Source organism: Pelodiscus sinensis, chromosome 1 (assembly GCF_052426305.1).
Source record: "Pelodiscus sinensis isolate ZL-2025 chromosome 1, ASM5242630v1, whole genome shotgun sequence".
Taxonomy (NCBI): Eukaryota; Metazoa; Chordata; order Testudines; family Trionychidae; genus Pelodiscus; species Pelodiscus sinensis.
This window is the reverse complement of record NC_143052.1, coordinates 354,668,472-354,688,434: the sequence shown is the minus strand read 5'-3', so window position 1 is coordinate 354,688,434 and position 19,963 is coordinate 354,668,472. Positions and strand designations below refer to the sequence as shown.

Here is a 19,963-nt window from a genome sequence, read left to right as displayed (position 1 = left end):
ATTGGATAACAGAAAAAAACTATTTCTCTAGGCGGGTGGGGAAGCTCTGGGAGAGGTTCCCTAGGGAGGGGGTAGAGTCTCCATCTCTAGAGGTTTTTAAGTCCCGGCTTGACCAAGCCCTGGCTGGGATGGATTAGTTGGGGTTGGTCCTGCGTTGGGCAGGGGGCTGGATTCGATGACTCCTGAGGTCTCTACCATCTCAAGGATTCTAGAAATCTCTCATCTATGCTTCTGAAGTCAAAATGCAATGGCTTTATTCACTCGTTTAAAGGAAACGGTTGACACTAAGTAAAACCGGAAAGCGAAAAGACGGCTCTAGAAATATCTCATCGAAATGGATCCATCTCTGTGGACTGGGCTGGGTCTGGAAATGGCCTTTTCAAGCAGGAAACCATTCAGGAGACCTGTCCCACCCGCTGGCAGGAACAGACTCCCCAAGGAAAGGGTGAGCAACAGACACCACTTGGCAACACTGCCCTGTGCTTCCCACTGCCCTGGCCAGGTTCTCTGTCCAAGCAGCAGCCACATACAATGTCTGGCACAGGCCTGCTGTATTGCAGCATGTTTCTGCCCATCTCCTTATTCCTCCAAGCCATTTTCTGCCAGGAAACGTTGATAGCCAGGCACAGGGCAGTCAGGTACACAGCCCGGTGGCCTGTCTCTGCGTATTGATCTCTCTATAATGTGGTGAGATTTAATGCTGCAGCTGAGCCATTACAGGGTTTCAGGGAATCTTCTAGCCACCCATGGGCCCAGCCTTCCAGGCCTTTGGAAAACCAGAAAAAGAGCAAAGGGGAACACAGGCAGGAATTCTTGGTGTCTGGTTGGGAGTACCAACAATGTCACTCCTGGAACTGGCTCTAAATCAAAGCCATGGTTGCCCCAGGATTGCTTACTTCCCAATTGACTGATAGACTTTCATTTCCTTTCACATCGGAGACAAATGGAAAGCTATCAAAGGAGCTAATGGAATCTATTACAGGACACTCACCATATGCAATTTAAGTGGCTTTAGTATGTTATTGCTGTAGAGCTTTAAATAACTTCTGGAAAAATGTGGAGCTCTTCTAGCAAGGCACTCAATACTTGTTTCAGGAGACCATAACACATACAAACCCCTATTTACATCACCTCTCTAGAGAATAGGCGGAAGATTGCTTTGCGAATCTCCTTTGTTTTCACACTGTAAATGACAGGGTTTAACACAGGGGTGACAAACAGGTAGACATAGGACATGAGGATTTGCACAACATGAGGGACATTTTTCCCAAACCTGTGCATCACCGCAACAGCAACGATTGGGACGTAGAAGAGTAGGACGGCGCAGATGTGGGAGATGCAGGTGTTCAGGGCCGTGAGGCGCTGCTCATGGGATGCGATACTTAAAACCGTCTTCAGAATCTTAATGTAAGAGAGGATGATGAACATGGAGTCTAAACCATACGTGAAGAGAGTGGCAAATAGTCCGTAGATGTTATTGACGGTGGTGTCTGCACACGCCAGCCTCATCATGTCCGAGTGCAAGCAGTAGGCGTGGGAGAGGACGTTGCTTTTGCACATTGGCAGCCGTTTAATCAGGAAGGGGAAAGGGAAGATCATGCTGGTACTTTTAATCAGAACAGCCAGCCCGATTCCTACAATCCTGGGATTGGTCAAGATGGCCACGTAGCGCAGCGGGTTACAGATGGCCACCAAGCGATCGAACGCCATGGCCACTAAAATCCCCGACTCCATGAAGGAAAAGGAGTGAATGAAAAACATCTGGGCCAGGCAGGCGTTGAAAGCGATGTCTGTGAAATGGAAGCAGAAGGTGCCGAGCACGGTGGGCAGGGTTGACAGAGACAAACCGAGGTCGTTGACTGCCAACATGCAAAGGAACAGATACATGGGCTGGTGGAGACGCCGGTCTGCCCAGACAATGCAGAGAACAAGGCAATTCCCCGCCATGGCAGTGACGTATAACACAACGAAGGGGACGGCGATCCAGTGGTAAGCCGCCTCCTGGCCTGGGAACCCGGCCAGCTGGAACGTCGCAGGCTGGAAGCTGGTGCTATTGAAACCCACCATGCTGAGCAGTCACTGTCCTGGCCAGCTCCCAACTCCTGTGTAAATGCAAAATGAACTTTTGTCTTGCCCTGGGACCAGGGGACCACGAAGTGATCCGCCGTTCCGCACTGACTTGCTCAATCCCAACTCAATGAGCTGTTGTTTGGAATTGAGCCGGTAGAGCCGGGCTCTTAGAATGTGTTTTGTTCACTCCCTGGTTGAAAGAGAAGCAAGAGATTCTGCCCCCAGCTATTCTGCTGTGCACGGCATGAGAACCTGCTGGAGGCTGGTTGATTTACTGGCCACATGCTGGTCCTGTTCGGATTAGAGGGACACTGCACATTGTAACAGTAGGAGAGGGTAGTCCTTGGGTGGACTACCCGAGTCCTGGGCCAGTGGGCTGCTTTTCCACAAGCCCTGCCCCAGCAGGACCAGGGATTAATGCAGGGCTGCTCTCTGGCTTGCTGTATACAGGAGCTCAGAGTAGCTGCTTACACTGGTCCCCTCTGGCTTCATCCTGTGTCTCTCTGCCACCGGGTTCAGCAATTTTATTGAGCATGCTCAGCACAAGCCAAGCACCTAATGGGAGAGGGACAAACACCATCCGCCTTCCCTTCCCCCCGCCAACACACACCATCTCTATCCAGGGTCACTAAGACATTTGGAGCAAAATACAGGACTATGTAGCACTTTAAATGCTAACAAGATGCTCATCATCTAATAAACCATCTTGTTAGTCTTTAAAGTGCTACATAGTCCTGTATTTTGTTTCAGCTACACCAGACTAACACGGCTACATTTCTAAGACATTTGGAAAGCTCTATTTTTTGGCAGAGAACTTAGCAGTGAGCCGACAGGAGCACTGTGTCTAATCCCTATATAAAAGAAAGAAAATTAAATCTATATTAGACCCACTCAGCTCCAACACTAGCATAGTCTGTCATCTTGTGGTAAGTCACTTAAGGGACACTGGTTAACCTTAAAATTGTAACGTGTATTCTTACTTTGTTACTAGCACCAGGGGAGAGAAAGAGACCCTTCAATCTTTGTTCTAGTAAGGAGGAGGGGATGGAAGATGATAAAATATGGGTAGAATCATAGAATAGTAGGACTAGAAGGGACCTCGAGAGGTCATCGAGTCCAGCCCCCCGCCCTCATGGCAGGACCAAATACTGTCTAGACCATCCCTGATAGACATTTATCTAACCTACTCTTAAATATCTCCAGAGACGGGGATTGCACAACCGCCCTGGGCAATTTATTCCAGTGTTTGACCACCCTGACGTCCAACCTAAACCTCACTTGTTGCAGTTTAAGCCCATTGCTTTTTGTTCTAAACTCATAGGCCAAGATGAACAAGTTTTCTCCCTCCTCCTTATGACACCCTTTTAGATACCTGAAAAGATCAGATGAGAAACGATCAAATGAAAAGGAGTCGAACACATCAAGAAATGGCAAACAGATCAATAGTGACACATTTTTAAAGAGTTTATACATTAATCTAGAAGTCTACATAATCAGATGGGTGAACTAGAGTATGGCTCATATTAAAGGAGGATATTGTTATAACAGGCATCATGAGAACTTGGTGGAATGAGGACAATCAATCGGATATAGTCGTACCAGGGAACAAAATGTATCACAACATGTCATGCTGGTGGGGTTGTGGCACTAGACATGAAAGAAAATGTAGAATCAAATGAAGTCGAAATCTTAAATGAACTAGAATGGAGAGAGGTAACTAGTGGTGTCCCCGAAGAGTCCGTACTGCGACTCAGCCTATTCAACCTATTTATAAATAATCTGAAGAAAGGGGAAAACAGTGAGGTGACAAAATTGGCAGAGGATACCAAACTGCTCAAGTTAGTTAAGACCAAAGCAGACTGCAAAGAGCTTCAAAAAGATCTCATCAAACTAAGTGACTGGTCAACAAAATGTCAAATGAATTTTAATGAGGAGAAATGCAAAGTAACACACTTTGGAATGTATAAGATACATACAAAATAATGGGGACTAATTTAGCTACAATTACTCAAGAGAGAGACTTGAAGTCATTGTGGATAGTTCTCTGAAAACATCTGCTTAATATGCAGAAGCATTCAAAAAAGCAAACACAATGTTCGGAATGATTAAGAAAGAAAGAGAAAATACGACAGAGAATATATTGTTGACTCCATCAAAAAATCCACGGTGCCTCCGCATCTTGAATACTACGTACAGACGTAGTCGCCGCATCTCAAAAAGATATATTAGCACTGGAAAAAGTCCAGAAAAAGGAAACGGTTCCCATATGAAGAGTGATTAAAAAGCCTGGGACTGTTCCACTTTGAAAAGAGGAGACTAAGGGGGATATGATAGAGGTCTAGAAAATCACGACTGCTGTGGAACAAGTGAATAAGGAAAAGTTAGATACTTGTTCCCACCATATAAGAGCTAGGAGTCACCAAATGAAAGGAACAGCTGGTAGGTTTAAATCATAGAAATGGACGTTTTGGAGGTTAGGCCCATCAGAGGCTGTTAGCCAGGACGGGTAGGAACGGTGGCCCTAGCCTCTGTTTGTCTGGGGCTAGAAATGGGTGACAGGAGAGGGATCCCTTGATGGTTCCCTGTTCTGTTCACTCCCTCGGGGCACCTGGCGCTGGCCACTGGGGGCAGACAGGACACTGGACTAGATGGAACTTTGGTCTGAGCCAGTCTGGCCGCTCTTGTGTTCAATTGCCTGATTGCTCAGCCTTGTGTTATTCTTAATCACCTGCCTCCCTCTTTTATAATAAACTCCCTGCCCCAAAGGCAAAGCTGCAACAGCTCAAACTCTGTTGCATTCGATCATCAGGTCATGGGCTTTGAGTAGATCTCAAGTGGGAAATCCAGGGCTTTAATCTTTCAAGGGGGGGCTGCTGCCCTCTGCCCTCTGCCTCCATCCCCCCATAAGTGGCACCCTTGGCGGGGAGCTAGTCTGTGTCTGCGAGTGCTGGCAGAGGATGAACCCCACTCCTATGGGCATCCCGAAGGAGCCAGAGTGAAGCAAGGGGAGAAGCCAGCGGCAGAAGGTGAGCGATGGGAAGGAAGAAGCTGGTGGGGAAATGTGCTGGCCTGTGTGTCTGTTCCCCGGGCACTACTGGGTTTTATTTCCCCTTGCAGCAGGGTGTGAGCGTGTGTCTCTTTGAGTGTGTGAGTGACTGTGTGTGTGTGTGTGTGTGTGTGTGTGTTAGTGTCTGTGTGTATGTGTGTGTGTGTGTTGATCTCTGGATGTTTCTCTACTTGTGTCTCTATCAATAGGAATGACTGAATGTGTGTGAGAGAGTGTATCTATGTGTGTCTGTGTGTGTGTGTGTCTGTCTGAGTGTAACATGCTGAGATGTTCCTGGTGAGGGGAGGGGAGGGGAGGGGAGGCGCAGTCGGGGTAGCAGGCAGAGGCGCTGGGCTGGGGGGTAACAGGCAGAGGCGCTGGGCTGGGGGGTTGCAAGGAACACCAGGGAGAATAATAAAAGCTGGATGAGATTCCCCACTCCTGCCATGGCCCGGTTCCCCCAGAGCCACCCACCCCCTGCACCAACCCCCCCAGCAGTGGGCAGAGGAACCCTGGCCAGCGGCCCTGGGACAAATCCCTCCTCTCAGGACAGAGCCGAGGGACGTGGACTCTCACAGAGCAGAGGAGATCCGGGTGTTAAAATTTCACTTTAAAAATCCCCCCTGCCCCTTCCCCAGCTGCCTGGTTTGCTGCCTGGGGGTGACGGGGCTTTGCTGGGCACCCGGCGTTTGGGCTCCTCTGCCCCGAGGGGACTTGCCTGGAACCGACTGGCCAGCGAGGGGCAGAATTTGCCCAGCACAGACGAGAAAAGGAAATGTTTGACGCTTTGTGGGGCTGGTCTCTGCCTGGAGTCTCCCCACAGAGGGGTCAGAGAATCACCCCCCGTCTCTCCGCGCAGCCGACTCACCGGGTGGGCAGGACAATGATCTTCAGTGGAAGGAACAAGCCCCCGGCCCCGGCTGCCTGGAGCGCAGGCTGCAGCCTGCCAGGCACGGGGAGTATTTATCCAGCATCCTGCCAGCAGCGCCGGGGACTCCCCCCGCCCCTGGGACACAGGCGGAGGCTGAGGTGTGACCAGGGGCTAATCAGGCACAGACGCCTCGTACAGCAGCAAGAGCTAATTGCCCCCGGCCTGGAGCCTGCCCAGGAACAGAGGCCCGGCTGGCGTGAGTCCGACCCAGGGTCCATCTAGCCAGGATCCATCCTCTGCCAGGGGCCAGGGCCTGGTGCCTCCCTGCCGGCTGGGTCCCTGCCAAGCACGGCCAGATTCCAGGCTCTGCTCACCCTGCCTGGCTCGGCGTTTTCTTCACTTGACTGGCGTGTGGAGAGTCTAAATGTCGGTCGTTGCCCAGCCTGCTGGGAAGGGCGCTGACCCCAGGGCTGTAACCCAGCTGGGAACCCATCCCCAGACCCCCCCACTGTACAATCTCCTGCCGGGCCCACACAGGAGGGCCTGTGAGCTGCCGCTGCGGTTGGGCACCTCACCCCCAGAAGCTAGACGTGGGGACACCAGCCTCTCCTCTCTCTCTGCAGGGCGCTGAGCTCTCAGGGCTGTAAACCCGCCGTGGGGCAGACATGGGGGGAAAGCAGGGCCCCTAAAAACACAACCCACAAGAGCTAAGATCCCTTCTGTGCTGTGGGGAGCAGAGAAGGCCAGGAAGGGGAGGAGACGCCCTTTCCCTCCAGCCCCACACGTCCTCAGGGTGGGTGGGGAGTTTCTCTGACTCCAGTCCCGGCCTCTGTCACTTGTGGGCCAGTGATTGTTGCCAGGCTGTTTATGACTCCACTCATAACCCATCACCGGGCTGCCCTGACACCACCCCCAGGGTCTGGGAGAGGTGGGCCCCAGGATTTGGCTGCCCCCATCTTCCTTTCCTGCTGCATAATCTTGGACAGCCCCTGGCTTCTCAAAAACCTTGCGGGCCATCGTGTGAAAGTGTTTCTACTTTGTCGCACTGTGATCTCAGAGCGGGGCGTTTTAGGGCACAGAAATAGCTTACAAGTGTAAGCGGGGTCAGGGTAAACTCTACCCTGACATCTGGTGGTGAACTGTGGCAAGTGGTGCAAAGAGACTTCAGGGGCTGATTGCAATTTGCATAGACACACCCACCCTGTCTAATAGTGATAGAAATGTAGCCGTGTTAGTCTGGTGTAGCTGAAGCAAAATTCAGGACAATGTAGCACTTTCAAGACTAACAAGATGGTTTATTAGATGATGAGCTTTCGTGGGCCAGACCCACTTCCTCAGATCAAATAGTGGAAGAAAATTGTCACAACCATAGATACCAAAGGATACAATTAAAAAAATGAACACATATGAAAAGGACGAATCACATTTCAGAACAGAAGGGGGATGTGGGGTGGGGAGGAAGGAGGGTAAGTGTTTGTGAGTTAATGATATTAGAGGTGGGGAAAGGTAGATGTCTGAGTTAATAGTATTAGAGGTGATAATTGGGGAAGCTATCTTGGTAATGGGTAAGGTAGTTGGGGTCTTTGTTCAATCCCCCCCGGAGAGTGTCGAATTTTAACATGAATGACAGTTCAGAGGATTCCCTTTCAAGTGCAGATGTAAAAGGTCTTTGTAGCAGAATGCAGGTGGTTAAGTCATTGAGAGAGTGTCCTTTCTGGTTAAAATGGCAAGAAATAGTTTTTTCTTTGTGATCTTGCTGATATCTGTTTTGTGGGCATTAATCCTTTGGCGAAGTGTCTGAGACGTTTGTCCAATGTACGTAGCAGACGGACACTTTCGGCACATGATAGCATAGATTATATTTCTGGATGCACAGGAATATGTGTTCTTGATCTTATAACTCACTTGGGGTATGTCTACACTACAAAGTTAATTCGAACTAGCGGAGCACTTAGTTTGAACTAGGAAAACCTCATTTTACGAGGACTAAGCCTAGTTCGAACTTACTAGTTCGAATTAAGGGCTGTGTAGCCCCTTAATTCGAACTAGTGGGAGGCTAGCCTTCCCCAGCTTGCCCTGGTGGCCACTCTGGGCACCACCAGGGAAACTCTTCTGCTCCCCTCCCGGCCCCGAAGCCCTTAAAAGGACACAGGCTGGCTACGGTGCCCGTGCCAGGTGCAAGCCTGCCAGCACCCAGCCAGCAGACCCTGCACCTGGCACGCCATGAGCCAGCCACCCGATGCCCCCCAGCCCTCCACCTCTTCCAGGGACCAGGCTGTGGTTCTCGGGAGCCTGGCCAGGACCGCAAGAGGCAGGCACCCGCCTGGTCTAGTGCGGACATCGTGGCCCTCGTCCACGAACTCCACATTAGGCACAGGAAAGTGGCCGTCTAGGGCAGGAGAGCTGCCAGCCTGGCCACCCAGGAGCAGGTTTGCATGAAAATCAGGGTGGTCGAGTGAGACCCCCGACCCTGAGCCCTGAGCTTACAATGGCCGTCCTGGGTCAGACCAAAGGTCCATCTAGCCCAGTAGCCTGTCTGCCGACAGCAGCCAACCCTAGGAACCCTGGAGGGGATGGACCGAAGACAGTGACCAAGCCATTTGTCTCGTGCCATCCCTCTCCAGCCTTCCACAAACCTTGGGCAGGGACACCACTCCTACCCTCTGGCTAATAGCACTCCATGGACCCAACCTCCATGACTTTATCTAACTTCTCTTTAAACTCTGTTCTAGTTCTAGCCTTCACAGACTCCTGCAGCAAGGAGTTCCACAGGTTGACTATTTGCTTTGTGAAGAACAACTTTCTGTTACTAGTTTGAAGCCTGCTACCCATTCCTTTCCTTTGGTGTCCTCTAGTCCTTCTTTATGGGAACTAATGGAGAACTTTTCTTTATGCACCCTCTCCACACTACTCTTGCTTTTACAGACCTCTATCCTGTCCCCCCTCCGTCTCTTCTCCTCTAAGCTGAAAAGTCCCAGTCTCTTTAGCCTCTCTTCATATGGGACCTGTTCCAAACCCCTGATCATTTTAGTTGCCCTCCCCTCTCCCAGCCTCTCTCTTCCCCTCTCCCACCTCCTTTTCCCAGTCTCCCCCAGTTTTGTTCAATAAAGACAGATTCCATTTTGGGAGACACGTTATCTTTATTTTGTACATCAATAAGAAGGGGGGCTAGGGAGGGGTAAGTGGAAGGAGGTGAGGGAGGAATGGGGTACGAGCCCCCGATGGGGAGGACTGGGCTGGCTCTGCGGGCTTCTTGGGGTGGAAGTTCTCCTGCAGCCCCTCCATTGCCCCCTCCTCCCGGATGGCAGCCTGCGGCAAGTGCAGCCGGGCTGATGGCCGAGTGGTGTGATGTGCCCAGTGTGGGTACTCAGGGCACTCCAAGCCAGGACTGCTTTGCAAGCGGGGAACCCTGAGAACTGTCTGTCCGGGGTGGGGGTCGGGACCCTTTAAGCACAGCCCTTGGCTAGCCTGAGACAGCAGCTCCACGCTCTAAGTTCTCAGCTGATGCCCTGCCGGCACTGCTTCCGGCCATCCCTAACCTCTGTTCAGGGTCCACTCTGTGTGGACATGCTAGTTCAAATTAGCAAAACGCTAATTTGAACTAGTTTTTAAGTCTAGCTGCGCTAATTCGAATTAGCTTAGTTCGAATTAACTAATTCGAACTAAGTTAGTTTGAATTAGCGCTGTAGTGTAGACATACCCTTGGTTAGGTCCAATAATGGTATCAGCAGAGTGAATGTGTGGACTAAGCTGGCAACGGGGTTTGTTGCAAGGGAAGGTACCAGGGTTGGTATTAGTGTGGTATGTCCTGTGGTTGTTGCTAAGAATCATCTTGAGGTTAGGTGGTTGTCTATAGGAGACTATGGGTCTGTCTCCCTGAGCCTCTTGGAGTTTAGTATCCTGTTCCAGTATAGGCTGTAGTTTATTGATAATGTGTTGGACAGGTTTAAGTTGGGGTTGTAGGTGATGACAAGTGGTGTTCTATTGTTGGGTTTTTTGGGTCTGTCTTGAAGTAGATGATTTCTAGGTATTCATTTGGCTCTTTCAATTTGCTTTTTTATTTCTCCGGGTGGGTAGTTGAGGTTTATAAATGCTTGGTAGAGATCCTGAAGTTTCTGGTCTCTGTCGGTGGGATTAGAGCAGATGCGGTTGTATCGAAGGGCTTGGCTATAGATGATGGATCGTATGGTGTGAGCTGGAAGCATGTAGGTAACTGTATGAGTCAGTGGGTTTTCTGTAGAGGGTGGTGTCTAATTTTCCATTGCTGATTTGTACTGTGGTGTCCAGGAATTGGATCTCTCGTGTAGAATGGTCCAGGCTGAGGTTGATGGTGGGGTGTAGGTTGTTGAAATCTCTGTGGAATGTCTCCAGTGTTTCTTGGCCATGCATCCAGATCATAAAGATGTCATCAATGTAGCGTAAGTAGAGAAAGAGTAAAAGGGGACGGGAGTTAAGAAAACGTTGTTCTAGGTCAGCCATAAAGATGTTAGCATACTGTGGGGCCATGTGTGTACCCATGGCTGTGCCGCTGGTCTGGAGGTATAAGTTGTTCTCAAACTGGAAATAATTGTGGGTGAGAACAAAGTTACATAGGTCTGCTGTCAGGTTGGCAGAGGTGTCCTCTGGGATAGTGTTTCTAATTGCTTGTAATCCGTCTTCATGTGGGATGTTGGTGTATAGAGCTTCTTCATACATGGTGGCAAGGATGGTGTTATTGGGGAGGTTATCGATGTTTTGTAGTTTCCTTAGGAAGTCAGTAGTGTCTTGGAGATAGCTGTGGGTGTTGGTTGCGTAGGGTTTGAGGAGAGAGTCTACATAGCTGGATAGACCAGTAGTGAGCGTGCTGATACCAGAGATGATGGGACGTCCGGGGTGCCCAGGTTTATGGATCTTGGGAAGCAGAAAGAACAATCCTGGTCGGGGGTCAGAAGGTGTTTCTGTGAGGATTTGTTCCCGAGTAGCTGTGGGGAGGCTTTTAAGGAGACAGTGTAGTTTCCTTTGGTATTCCAAGGTGGGATCAGAGGAGAGAGGTTTGTATAATGTGGTGTTGGAGAGTTGTCTGGTTGCCTCCTGGTTATAGTCGGCCTTATTCATAATGACCACAGCACCCCCTTTGTCAGCTGGTTTGATTACAATGTCCAGGTTGTTTTTGAGACTCTGGATGGCATGGTGTTCAGCGCGGCTGAGATTGTGTGTCGCTTGTTAGCTCACAGACATTTACCCCCGCCCCCCCTGCATCCCCCTTCTGTTCTGAAATGTGATTTGTCCTTTTCATATGTGTTCATTTTTTTTAATTGTATCCTTCGGTATATATGGTTGTGACTATTTTCTTCCACTATTTGATCTGAGGAAGTGGGTCTGGCCCACGAAAGCTCATCACCTAATAAACCATCTTGTTAGTCTTTAAAGTGCTACACAGTCCTGTTTTTTGTTCCACCCTGTCTAGTGTGTGCTCACAGCAGCCACTGTGGGAGCCCCAGTCTCTCTGTTATTGAGGCAGGGGGGATAAAAGTGTTGTTACCCTGATCGTGCGAATCAAGGACAATGGACTGGTGGAACTGTTTACGACAGAGGGATTCGCCATAAACTAAGTAGCACTCGCTAGACAAGGGGCCTGGGTTCCAAACCCCGTCAAATTGAGAGAGGCTGGGGACAGGTCTTTGTACCTGGTGGTGGGGCCCTGTCTGAGAGCCTGGACAACACTGACTGCACCCCCGCCTCTCTCCTCTGTGGAATAGCAGAACTAATTTGGGTTCCGTTAGGAGTCTAGTTGTGAGCTGTGGAGTTAACTTCACTGTGGGCCAGTGGAGCACTAGTGCTGAGGCTCCTCTGTTATGAGCTGAAATCACCGTGTGCTGCGGGGCGCCTGGCGCTGGGCTGCGGGCGAGCTGAAAGCACCGTGTGCTGCGGGGCGCCTGGCGCTGGGCTGCGGGCGAGCTGAAATCACCGTGTGCTGCGGGGTGCCTGGCGCTGGGCTGCGGGCGAGCTGAAATCACCGTGTGCTGCGGGGCGCCTGGCGCCGGGCTGCGGGCGAGCTGAAATCACCGTGTGCTGCGGGGTGCCTGGCGCTGGGCTGCGGGCGAGCTGAAATCACCGTGTGCTGCGGGGCGCCTGGCGCTGGGCTGCGGGCGAGCTGAAATCACCGTGTGCTGCGGGGCGCCTGGCGCTGGGCTGCGGGCGAGCTGAAAGCACCGTGTGCTGCGGGGCGCCTGGCGCTGGGCTGCGGGCGAGCTGAAATCACCGTGTGCTGCGGGGCGCCTGGCGCTGGGCTGCGGGCGAGCTGAAATCACCGTGTGCTGCGGGGCGCCTGGCGCTGGGCTGCGGGCGAGCTGAAAGCACCGTGTGCTGCGGGGCGCCTGGCGCTGGGCTGCGGGCGAGCTGAAAGCACCGTGTGCTGCGGGGCGTCTGGCGCTGGGCTGCGGACGAGCTGAAATCACCGTGTGCTGCGGGGCGTCTGGCGCTGGGCTGCGGGCGAGCTGAAATCACCGTGTGCTGCGGGGCGCCTGGCGCTGGGCTGCGGGCGAGCTGAAAGCACCGTGTGCTGCGGGGCGCCTGGCGCTGGGCTGCGGGCGAGCTGAAATCACTGTGTGCTGCGGGGCGCCTGGCGCTGGGCTGCGGGCGAGCTGAAATCACCGTGTGCTGCGGGGCGCCTGGCGCTGGGCTGCGGGCGAGCTGAAAGCACCGTGTGCTGTGGGGCGCCTGGCGCTGGGCTGCGGCGAGCTGAAAGCACCGTGTGCTGCGGGGCGCCTGGCGCTGGGCTGCGGGCGAGCTGAAAGCACCGTGTGCTGCGGGGTGCCTGGTGCTAAGCTGCTGGGCTACAAGCAGGGCAGCTTGCAAGGGACAACCAGCAAGCACAGGTGGACAGCAGAGCGGTTTGCTAGGACGACTGGTGGGTGCAGGCGGACAGCAGAGCAGCTGGCGGGGACGACCTGCGGGTGCGGGCAGACAGCAGAGCGGTTTGCCGGGACGACCGGTGGGTGCAGGCGGACAGCAGAGCGGCTGGCGGGGACGACCTGTGGGTGCGGGCAGACAGCAGAGCGGCTGACTGGGACGACCTGCGGTTGGTAGGAGCGGCAGCCGACAGCCAGTGGAGCAGCGGCAGGAGCAACAAGCTGGCAGCCAGGAGCGTGGACCGAGACGGCTGGCGGAGCCGGACAGTGGAGGCAGCTCACTGGACGGCAGGTGGAGTGTGGCAGAGTGACTCATGTCGACAGCGGCGGCAGAACCCCATGGAGAGGCGGAGCCATCGGCAGACCACGTAAGGTGTATCGATCCCCGCCCCTCCAGGTTGGGATGGTGAAACCCTGCTGGGTGAACTTTCAAACCCTGGGGCAGCACTGACCCGGGGCAGAGACTTTTGGGGTGTTGGACTGTGGGTGATTTTTTGGGTTGCTGGACTCAAGAGACTCTTGGGGTGTTGGACTTTTGGGACTTTGGGTGATTTGTGGCTGGGGGGAGGGCCTTTGCTCATGTTTGGTCTGTAAATCCGAGTTGTGGGGTTTTCCCAATTTAATGCTGATGTCGGTTACCTCATGTTATGAAAGGTTTGCTGCTATACTGAGGCTCTGTGCTTGCGAGCGGGGAAGAATTGCTTCTTTGAGGCACCCAGAGGTGTATGTAAGATTTCCCAGGTCACTGGGTGGGGGCTCGAGTCGCTGCTGTATTATCTTGTTGGGAGGAGACCCCTAGATACCGAACCCGGCCCTTGCTGCTATTTACTCGGCCTGGCGGAAGGGTTACACAAGGAGAGGCTGAGGGATTTGGGCTTGTTTGTTCTACAGAAGAGAAGAGTGAGGGGGGAATTGATAGTAGCCTGCAACTTCCTGAAGGGGGGTTTCGAAGAGGATGGAGAGAGGCAGAATGGGATGACAGATGGCAGAATGAGAAGCAATGGTCTTCAGTTGCAGTGGGGGAGGTCCAGGATAGATATAGCCGGGAAAACTAGTTTACTAGGAGGGTGGGGAAGCACTGGGCTGGGTTCCCTAGGGAGGGGGTGGAATCTCCATCCCTAGAGGTGTTTAAGTCCTGGCTGGACCAAGCCCTGGCTGGGTTGATTTAGGTGGGATTGGTCCTGCTTTGGGCAGGGGGCTGGACACGATGACTCCTGAGGTCTCTGCCAGCGCAAGGATCCTATGAGTCTATGATCTCTGATTCTATGAAATGGGTTTATTCATTCATTTAAAGACTCATAGACTCATAGACTTTAAGGTCAGAAGGGACCATTATGATCATCTAGTCTGACCCCCTGCACAGTGCAGGCCACAGAATCTCACCACCCCTCCTAGAATAATCCTCTCACCTATATCTCCGATATTGAAGCCTTCAAATACTTTGAAGGCCCCAACATGCAGAGAGTCCTTCAGCTGTGATCTGTGCCCAATGCTACAGAGGAAGGCGAAAAACCTCCAGGGCCTCTGCCAATCTACCCTGGAGGAAAATTCCTTCCTGACCCCAAATATGGCGATCAGCTAAACCCTGAGCATGTGGGCAAGACTCACCAGCCAGACACCCAGAAAGTTCCCTATAGCAACTCCTATCATCCCTCCATTGACCTATTTCCAACTGATAATGACTGGTCAATTAGTTACCAAGATCATGTTATTTCATCCAACCATCCCCTTATCATAGAATCATAGAACTGGAAGAGACCCCAGAAGGTCGTCAAGTCCAGCCCCCCGCTCTAGGCAGGACCAATCCCATCTAAATCAACCCGGCCAGGGCTTTGTCAAGCCGAGACTTAAACACCTCTAGGGATGGAGACTCCACTACCTCCCTAGGTAACCCATTCCAATGCTTCACTACCCTCCTAGTAAAATAGTTTTTCCTAATATCCAATCTGGACCTCTCCCACCACAGCTTGAGACCATTGCTCCTTGCTCTGCCATCTGTCACTACTGAGAACAGCCTCTCTCCATCCTCTTTGGAACCTCCCTTCAGGAAGTTGAAGGCTGCTCTCAAATCCCCCCTCACTCTTCGCTTCTGCAGACTAAACAGACCCAAGTCCCTCAGCCTCTCCTCGTAGGTCATATGCTCCAGACCCCTAATCATTTTGGGGTTGACTAAAGGAAGAGGTTGACTCTCAATAAAACTGCAAGCCGAACAGACGGCTCTAGAAATGTCTCCGTCAACATTTCATCAAAACAGACTCATCTTTGTGGACGGGGCTGGGTCTGGAAATGACCTTTTCAGGCAGGCAACCATTCCGGAGACCTGTCCCACCCGCTGGCAGGAACAGACTCACCAAGGAAATTGTGAGCAACAGACACCACTTGGCAACACTGCCCTGTGCTTCCCACTGCTCTGGCCAGGTTCTCTGTCCAAGCAGCAGCCACATACAATGTCTGTCCCGGGCCCACTCTATTACAGCGTGTTTCTGCCCATCTCCTCATTCCTCCAAGCCATTTATCTGCCAGGGAACGTCGATAGCCAGGCACAGGGCAGACAGGTACACAGCCCGGGGGCCTGTCTCTGCTTATTTATCTCTCTGTGACGTGGTGCGCTTTGAGTGCTGCAGCCAACCCATTACAAGGTTTGAGGGAATCTTCTAGGTGCCCATAGGCCCAGACCTATGGGCCTTCCTCCCCTCAGAAATCCAGAAAAGGAGCACAGGGGAACAGAAGCAGGAGTTCTTGGTGTCTGGTTAGGGGCACCAGCAATGTCAGCCCCTTCTGGAACTGGCTCTAGAGCGAAGCCACGGCTGTCCCAGGATTGCTTACTTCCCGACTGACTGATAGACTTTGATTTCCTTTCACATCGGAGACCAATGGAAAGCTATCAACGCCGACAGAACCTATTACAGCGGGGGGAGCGGCGGGGGGTTTTGTTGGGTCGGGGAGTCACTAACCCACAGAGGTGTTAGTCAGGGGCCACACAAAATCACTGAATCACAGAATACTAGGACTGGAAGGGACCTCTAGGGGTCATCGAGTCCAGTCCCCTGCCCTCACGGCAGGACCAAGCACCGTCTAGAGTCCCTGATAGATGTCTGTCTAACCAATGATGGAGATTCCACAACCTCCCTGGGCAATTTATTCCAGTGTTTAGCCACCCTGACAGGTAGGAAGTTTTTCTTAATATCCAACCTAAACCTCCCTTGCTGCACGTGTCGTCCTGTCCTCAGAGGCCAAGGAGAACGATTTTTCTCCCTCCTCCCTGTGACCCCCTTTTGGATACCTGAAAACCGCTCTCGTGTCCCCTCTCAGTCATCTCCTTTCCAAACTAAACCAGTCCAATTCCTTCAGCCTTCCCTCATAGCTCGTGTTCTCTAGACCTTTTGTTGGGGGTCACTGGGCGTGATCCTAGGTAACTCGGGGGAGTGGAAGATCACAAGGATTGATGAAGCACCCCCGCTCTAGGCCCAAGCACCCTTCTCCCCCTTCCGCCCCTTTCCCCTCCCAGACATAACTTTTCTCTAGCTCGCTAACAGCTGGGAACAGCAAGACCTTGAAGTTGCCTAGTTACTATCAGTGGTATAGAAGAAGAATTCAGATGTGTTTCTGTAGAGGGGGAGGAGGAGGAACATGTCCCAGCGTGGGAACCTTGCTACAGTTCACTATATTCCTGCAAGTAAACAACCTGGGTATATAAGGAAGGAAAACTGCTTACGTTGATGTGCTTGATCTGAGGTCTAGTCTCCTGGCACCTATTTAAACGTTCAAATAAACTTTTTTTTGCTTCTCCACACCGGTGCGTTTATTGGAGCGCGCACACCAGGCAACGAACCCAGCTGTTGTCCCCCCCCTCGGGCACTGTGTGCCGGCAACACTTTCATCATTCTTGTTGCTCTTCTCTGAACCTCTCCAATGACTCCACATCTTTCTTGAAATGCGGTGCCCAGAACTGGACACAAGACTCCAATTCTGAGCAATGTGAGAAGCAAAAACCAAAACCAAAAGAACCCCCTGCACCCTCACACAGTTCCACGCAGCACCTTGCTGTGGTACAATGAGCTTTTTAATTTTTTTTAATATAGAATTTTAGTGTGTTTGGTGGGTTTTTTTGCTTTTTGCAGGGAAGGGATTGTGGGGGGGGGCTTCCCTTCCCTCCCACTCATGCACGGGACTGCCCCCCACCCCTTCCCTCAGGGCCTGTGTGACTCCTTAACTGTTAAGGGGGCGGCATGACTCCAGTTTCCTCCCTGCTGAAACGTGGGGAACTTCAGGCCTGGGGGTCAGATGTGGCCCCCCGCTTGCTTGGATCTGGCCTCCTAAGGCTCAGGGGCTCCCCAGCATTCGGAAGTCCATGCTGGCCCCCCCAGCCGTCCCACTGAGGGGCTGCAGCTCATAAAATGGACCCACCTGGGCCCCTCCGGGCTCTGCTGTGTGAAGGGGATGTGGGGCGAGCTTTTCTTTTTCTCACGTGGCGACCCTGCCACTGAGGAGTTGGTGTTTGGTTCGTTGGGTTTTTGCTCCTCACTTGTGTGCGCCCCCCGACTCATTTCTCTCCGCGTCAGTGGCCCCCAACTCAAAAAAGTTTCCCCACCCCAGATGTGGCCACCCCTTCCTCCCTAAAGGCACCCCATGCAGGGAAGGGCTTCCCTTCCCTCCCACTCTGGGAACTGAGCCCTCCCTCCTTATCCTCTGGGCCCGCAGGCCTCCTTATCAGCAAAAGGAGTTTTGCCAGAGGTTGGGAAGCAGCTCCAGCCTTCTCCAGCCTGTTATTTATTTACTAGCCAATTAGCCCAGCATAAGACGGGATTTTCAGGTCTCTCCTCCATGTCGGTCTTCTCGCCTGAGCCTCCGGTCTCTCGCTCCCTCTCTCTCTCTCCTCCTCCTACTGCCTCCCCGTCTCTCTCTCAGCTCCCCTCCGCCTCCTGCCTCTCTCCCTGTCTCTCTCTTTCTCTTCTCCTCCCCTCCTGCCTCTCACTTGGGGGACCGCAGAGCCCAACCGGCCGTTTAGGCTCCACTCTCCCCGTGCTGCACGGGGAACATGGAGCCCAAACAGTCGCTTGCACCACTTGCTCCCACGCGGCGGCCCGGCTGAGCGGTGCAGAGGTCAGCGGAGCACCACGGCAGAAGGCAAAGGACGTGACTCAGGCAACAGCTCCGCCCAGAGGGAACAGCCAGCATTTCAGCGTTACAGAGTCACAGACATTGGGCTGCTGTTATTTCTTTATATTTATTTTTTTGCTGCTGCCTCAAGCCGCAGGGCTGCAGCATGAGGAGCGTATCCCTCCCACCAGATCTCTTGCGCACCTCATCCACGTGCAGGAGAGGAACGGGAAGTACCCCCCATGCTAGCGCTAGCCTTGTTAGGGCATCAGGCTAAAGCCACCCCTTTTATTCGTGCTGTTGTTAATGTTTGAGTTTGTATGTGTGTCTTCCTCCTCTCTAGATGTTTTTAGCTGGTTATGTCCCTCTGGGGTCTCCTTTTTTACATTGTTATATCTATTTGTATTGCGGGTTTTTTTTGTAAGCCGCCCTGAATATTTTAAATAGAAAGGCCGAGTAAAAATATGTAAATAAATACATAAATAATACAAATGCTACAGGAGCGGCTGGGGAGGTTTTTAAAGCAATCCCCGGCGGAATTTCATGGCCGCTGGACTCCTCCAAGGGCTGGATGAAATTGTTTGGTGGGCTGGATTGAAGGTTCCTCATCCCTGCATTATAGGACACTCACCAGACACAGTTTGAATGGTTTGAGTAGGTTTTTTTTGTGGGAGAGTTTTAAATAACTCCTGGAAAGACGTGGTGCTCTGCCATCGAGCAATTTACTACTCGTCAGAGGAAACCATAACACATACAACTCCCTGTTTACATCACATCTCTAGAGAACAGGCGGAAAATCCCCTTGCGAATCTCCTTTGTTTTCACACTGTAAATGACAGGGTTTAACACAGGCGTGACAAAGAGGTAGAGATAGGACATGAGGATTTGCACAAAATGAGGGACATTTTCCCCAAACCTGCGCATCACCGCAACGGCAACGATTGGGACATAGAAGAGTAGGACAGCGCAGATGTGGGAGATGCAGGTGTTCAGGGCCGTGAGGCGCTGCTTGTGGGATGCAATGCTTAAAACTGTCTTCAGAATCTTAATGTAAGACAGGATGATGAACATGGAGTCAAAACCACAAGTGAAGAGAGTGGCAAACAATCCGTAGATGTTATTGACGGTGGTGTCTCCACACGCCAACCTCATCATGTCCGAGTGCAAGCAGTAGGCGTGGGAGAGGATGTTGCTTTTGCAGACTGGCAGCCGTTTAATCAGGAAGGGGAAAGGGAGATTTGTGCTGGTACCTTTAATCACAGCAGCCAGCCCAATTCCCACGATCCTGGGGTGGGTCAGGATGGCTGCGTAGCGCAGCGGGTTACAGATGGCCACCAAGCGATCGAACGCCATGGCCAGTAAAATCCCCGACTCCACGAAGGTAAAGGAGTGAATGAAAAACATCTGGGCCAGGCAGCCGTCGAAAACGATGGCTGTGAAGTGGAGACAGAAGGTGCCGAGCACGGTGGGCAGGGTTGACAGAGCCATCCCGAGGTCATTGACTGCCAACATGCAAAGGAACAGATACATGGGCTGGTGGAGACTCCGGTCTTTCCAGACAATGCAGAGAACAAGGCAATTCCCCACCACGGCAGTGACGTATAACACAAGGAAGGGGATAGCGATCCAGTGGTAAGCCGCCTCCTGGCCTGGGAACCCCGTCAGCTGGAACGTCGCAGGGTGGAAGCTGGTGCTATTGAAACCCACCATGCTGAGCAGTCGCTGTCCCGGCCAGCTCCCAACTCCTGTGTAAATGCAAAATGAACCTGTGAGTCCCCCTGGAGTAAGGGGACAGGGAAGGGACCCGCCATTTCACACTGACTTGCCCAATCCCAACTCAATGAGCTGTTGTTCGGAATCGAGCCGGTAGAGCCGGGCTCTTAGAATGTGTTTTGTTCACTCCCTTGTTGAAAGGGAAGCAAGAGATTCTGCCCCCAGCTATTCTGCTGTGCACGGCATGAGAACCTGCTTGAGCAAGGTCAATAC

General features: G+C 52.3%; 2 protein-coding genes across 2 annotated transcripts; both read right to left on the bottom strand.

Moving 5' to 3' along the window:
- Window positions 1-1,122: 1,122 nt before the first annotated feature.
- Window positions 1,123-2,067, bottom strand: LOC102455583 (olfactory receptor 51I1-like). The gene has a single exon (XM_075919713.2). It carries the CDS (start codon window positions 2,065-2,067, stop codon window positions 1,123-1,125), a length of 945 nt encoding a protein of 314 aa, XP_075775828.2.
- Window positions 2,068-18,742: 16,675 nt separating this feature from the next.
- LOC142827393 (olfactory receptor 51I1-like) lies at window positions 18,743-19,687 on the bottom strand. The gene has a single exon (XM_075922792.2). The coding sequence runs from the start codon at window positions 19,685-19,687 to the stop codon at window positions 18,743-18,745; it is 945 nt and encodes a 314-aa protein (XP_075778907.2).
- Between the last annotated feature and the right edge of the window lie 276 nt (window positions 19,688-19,963).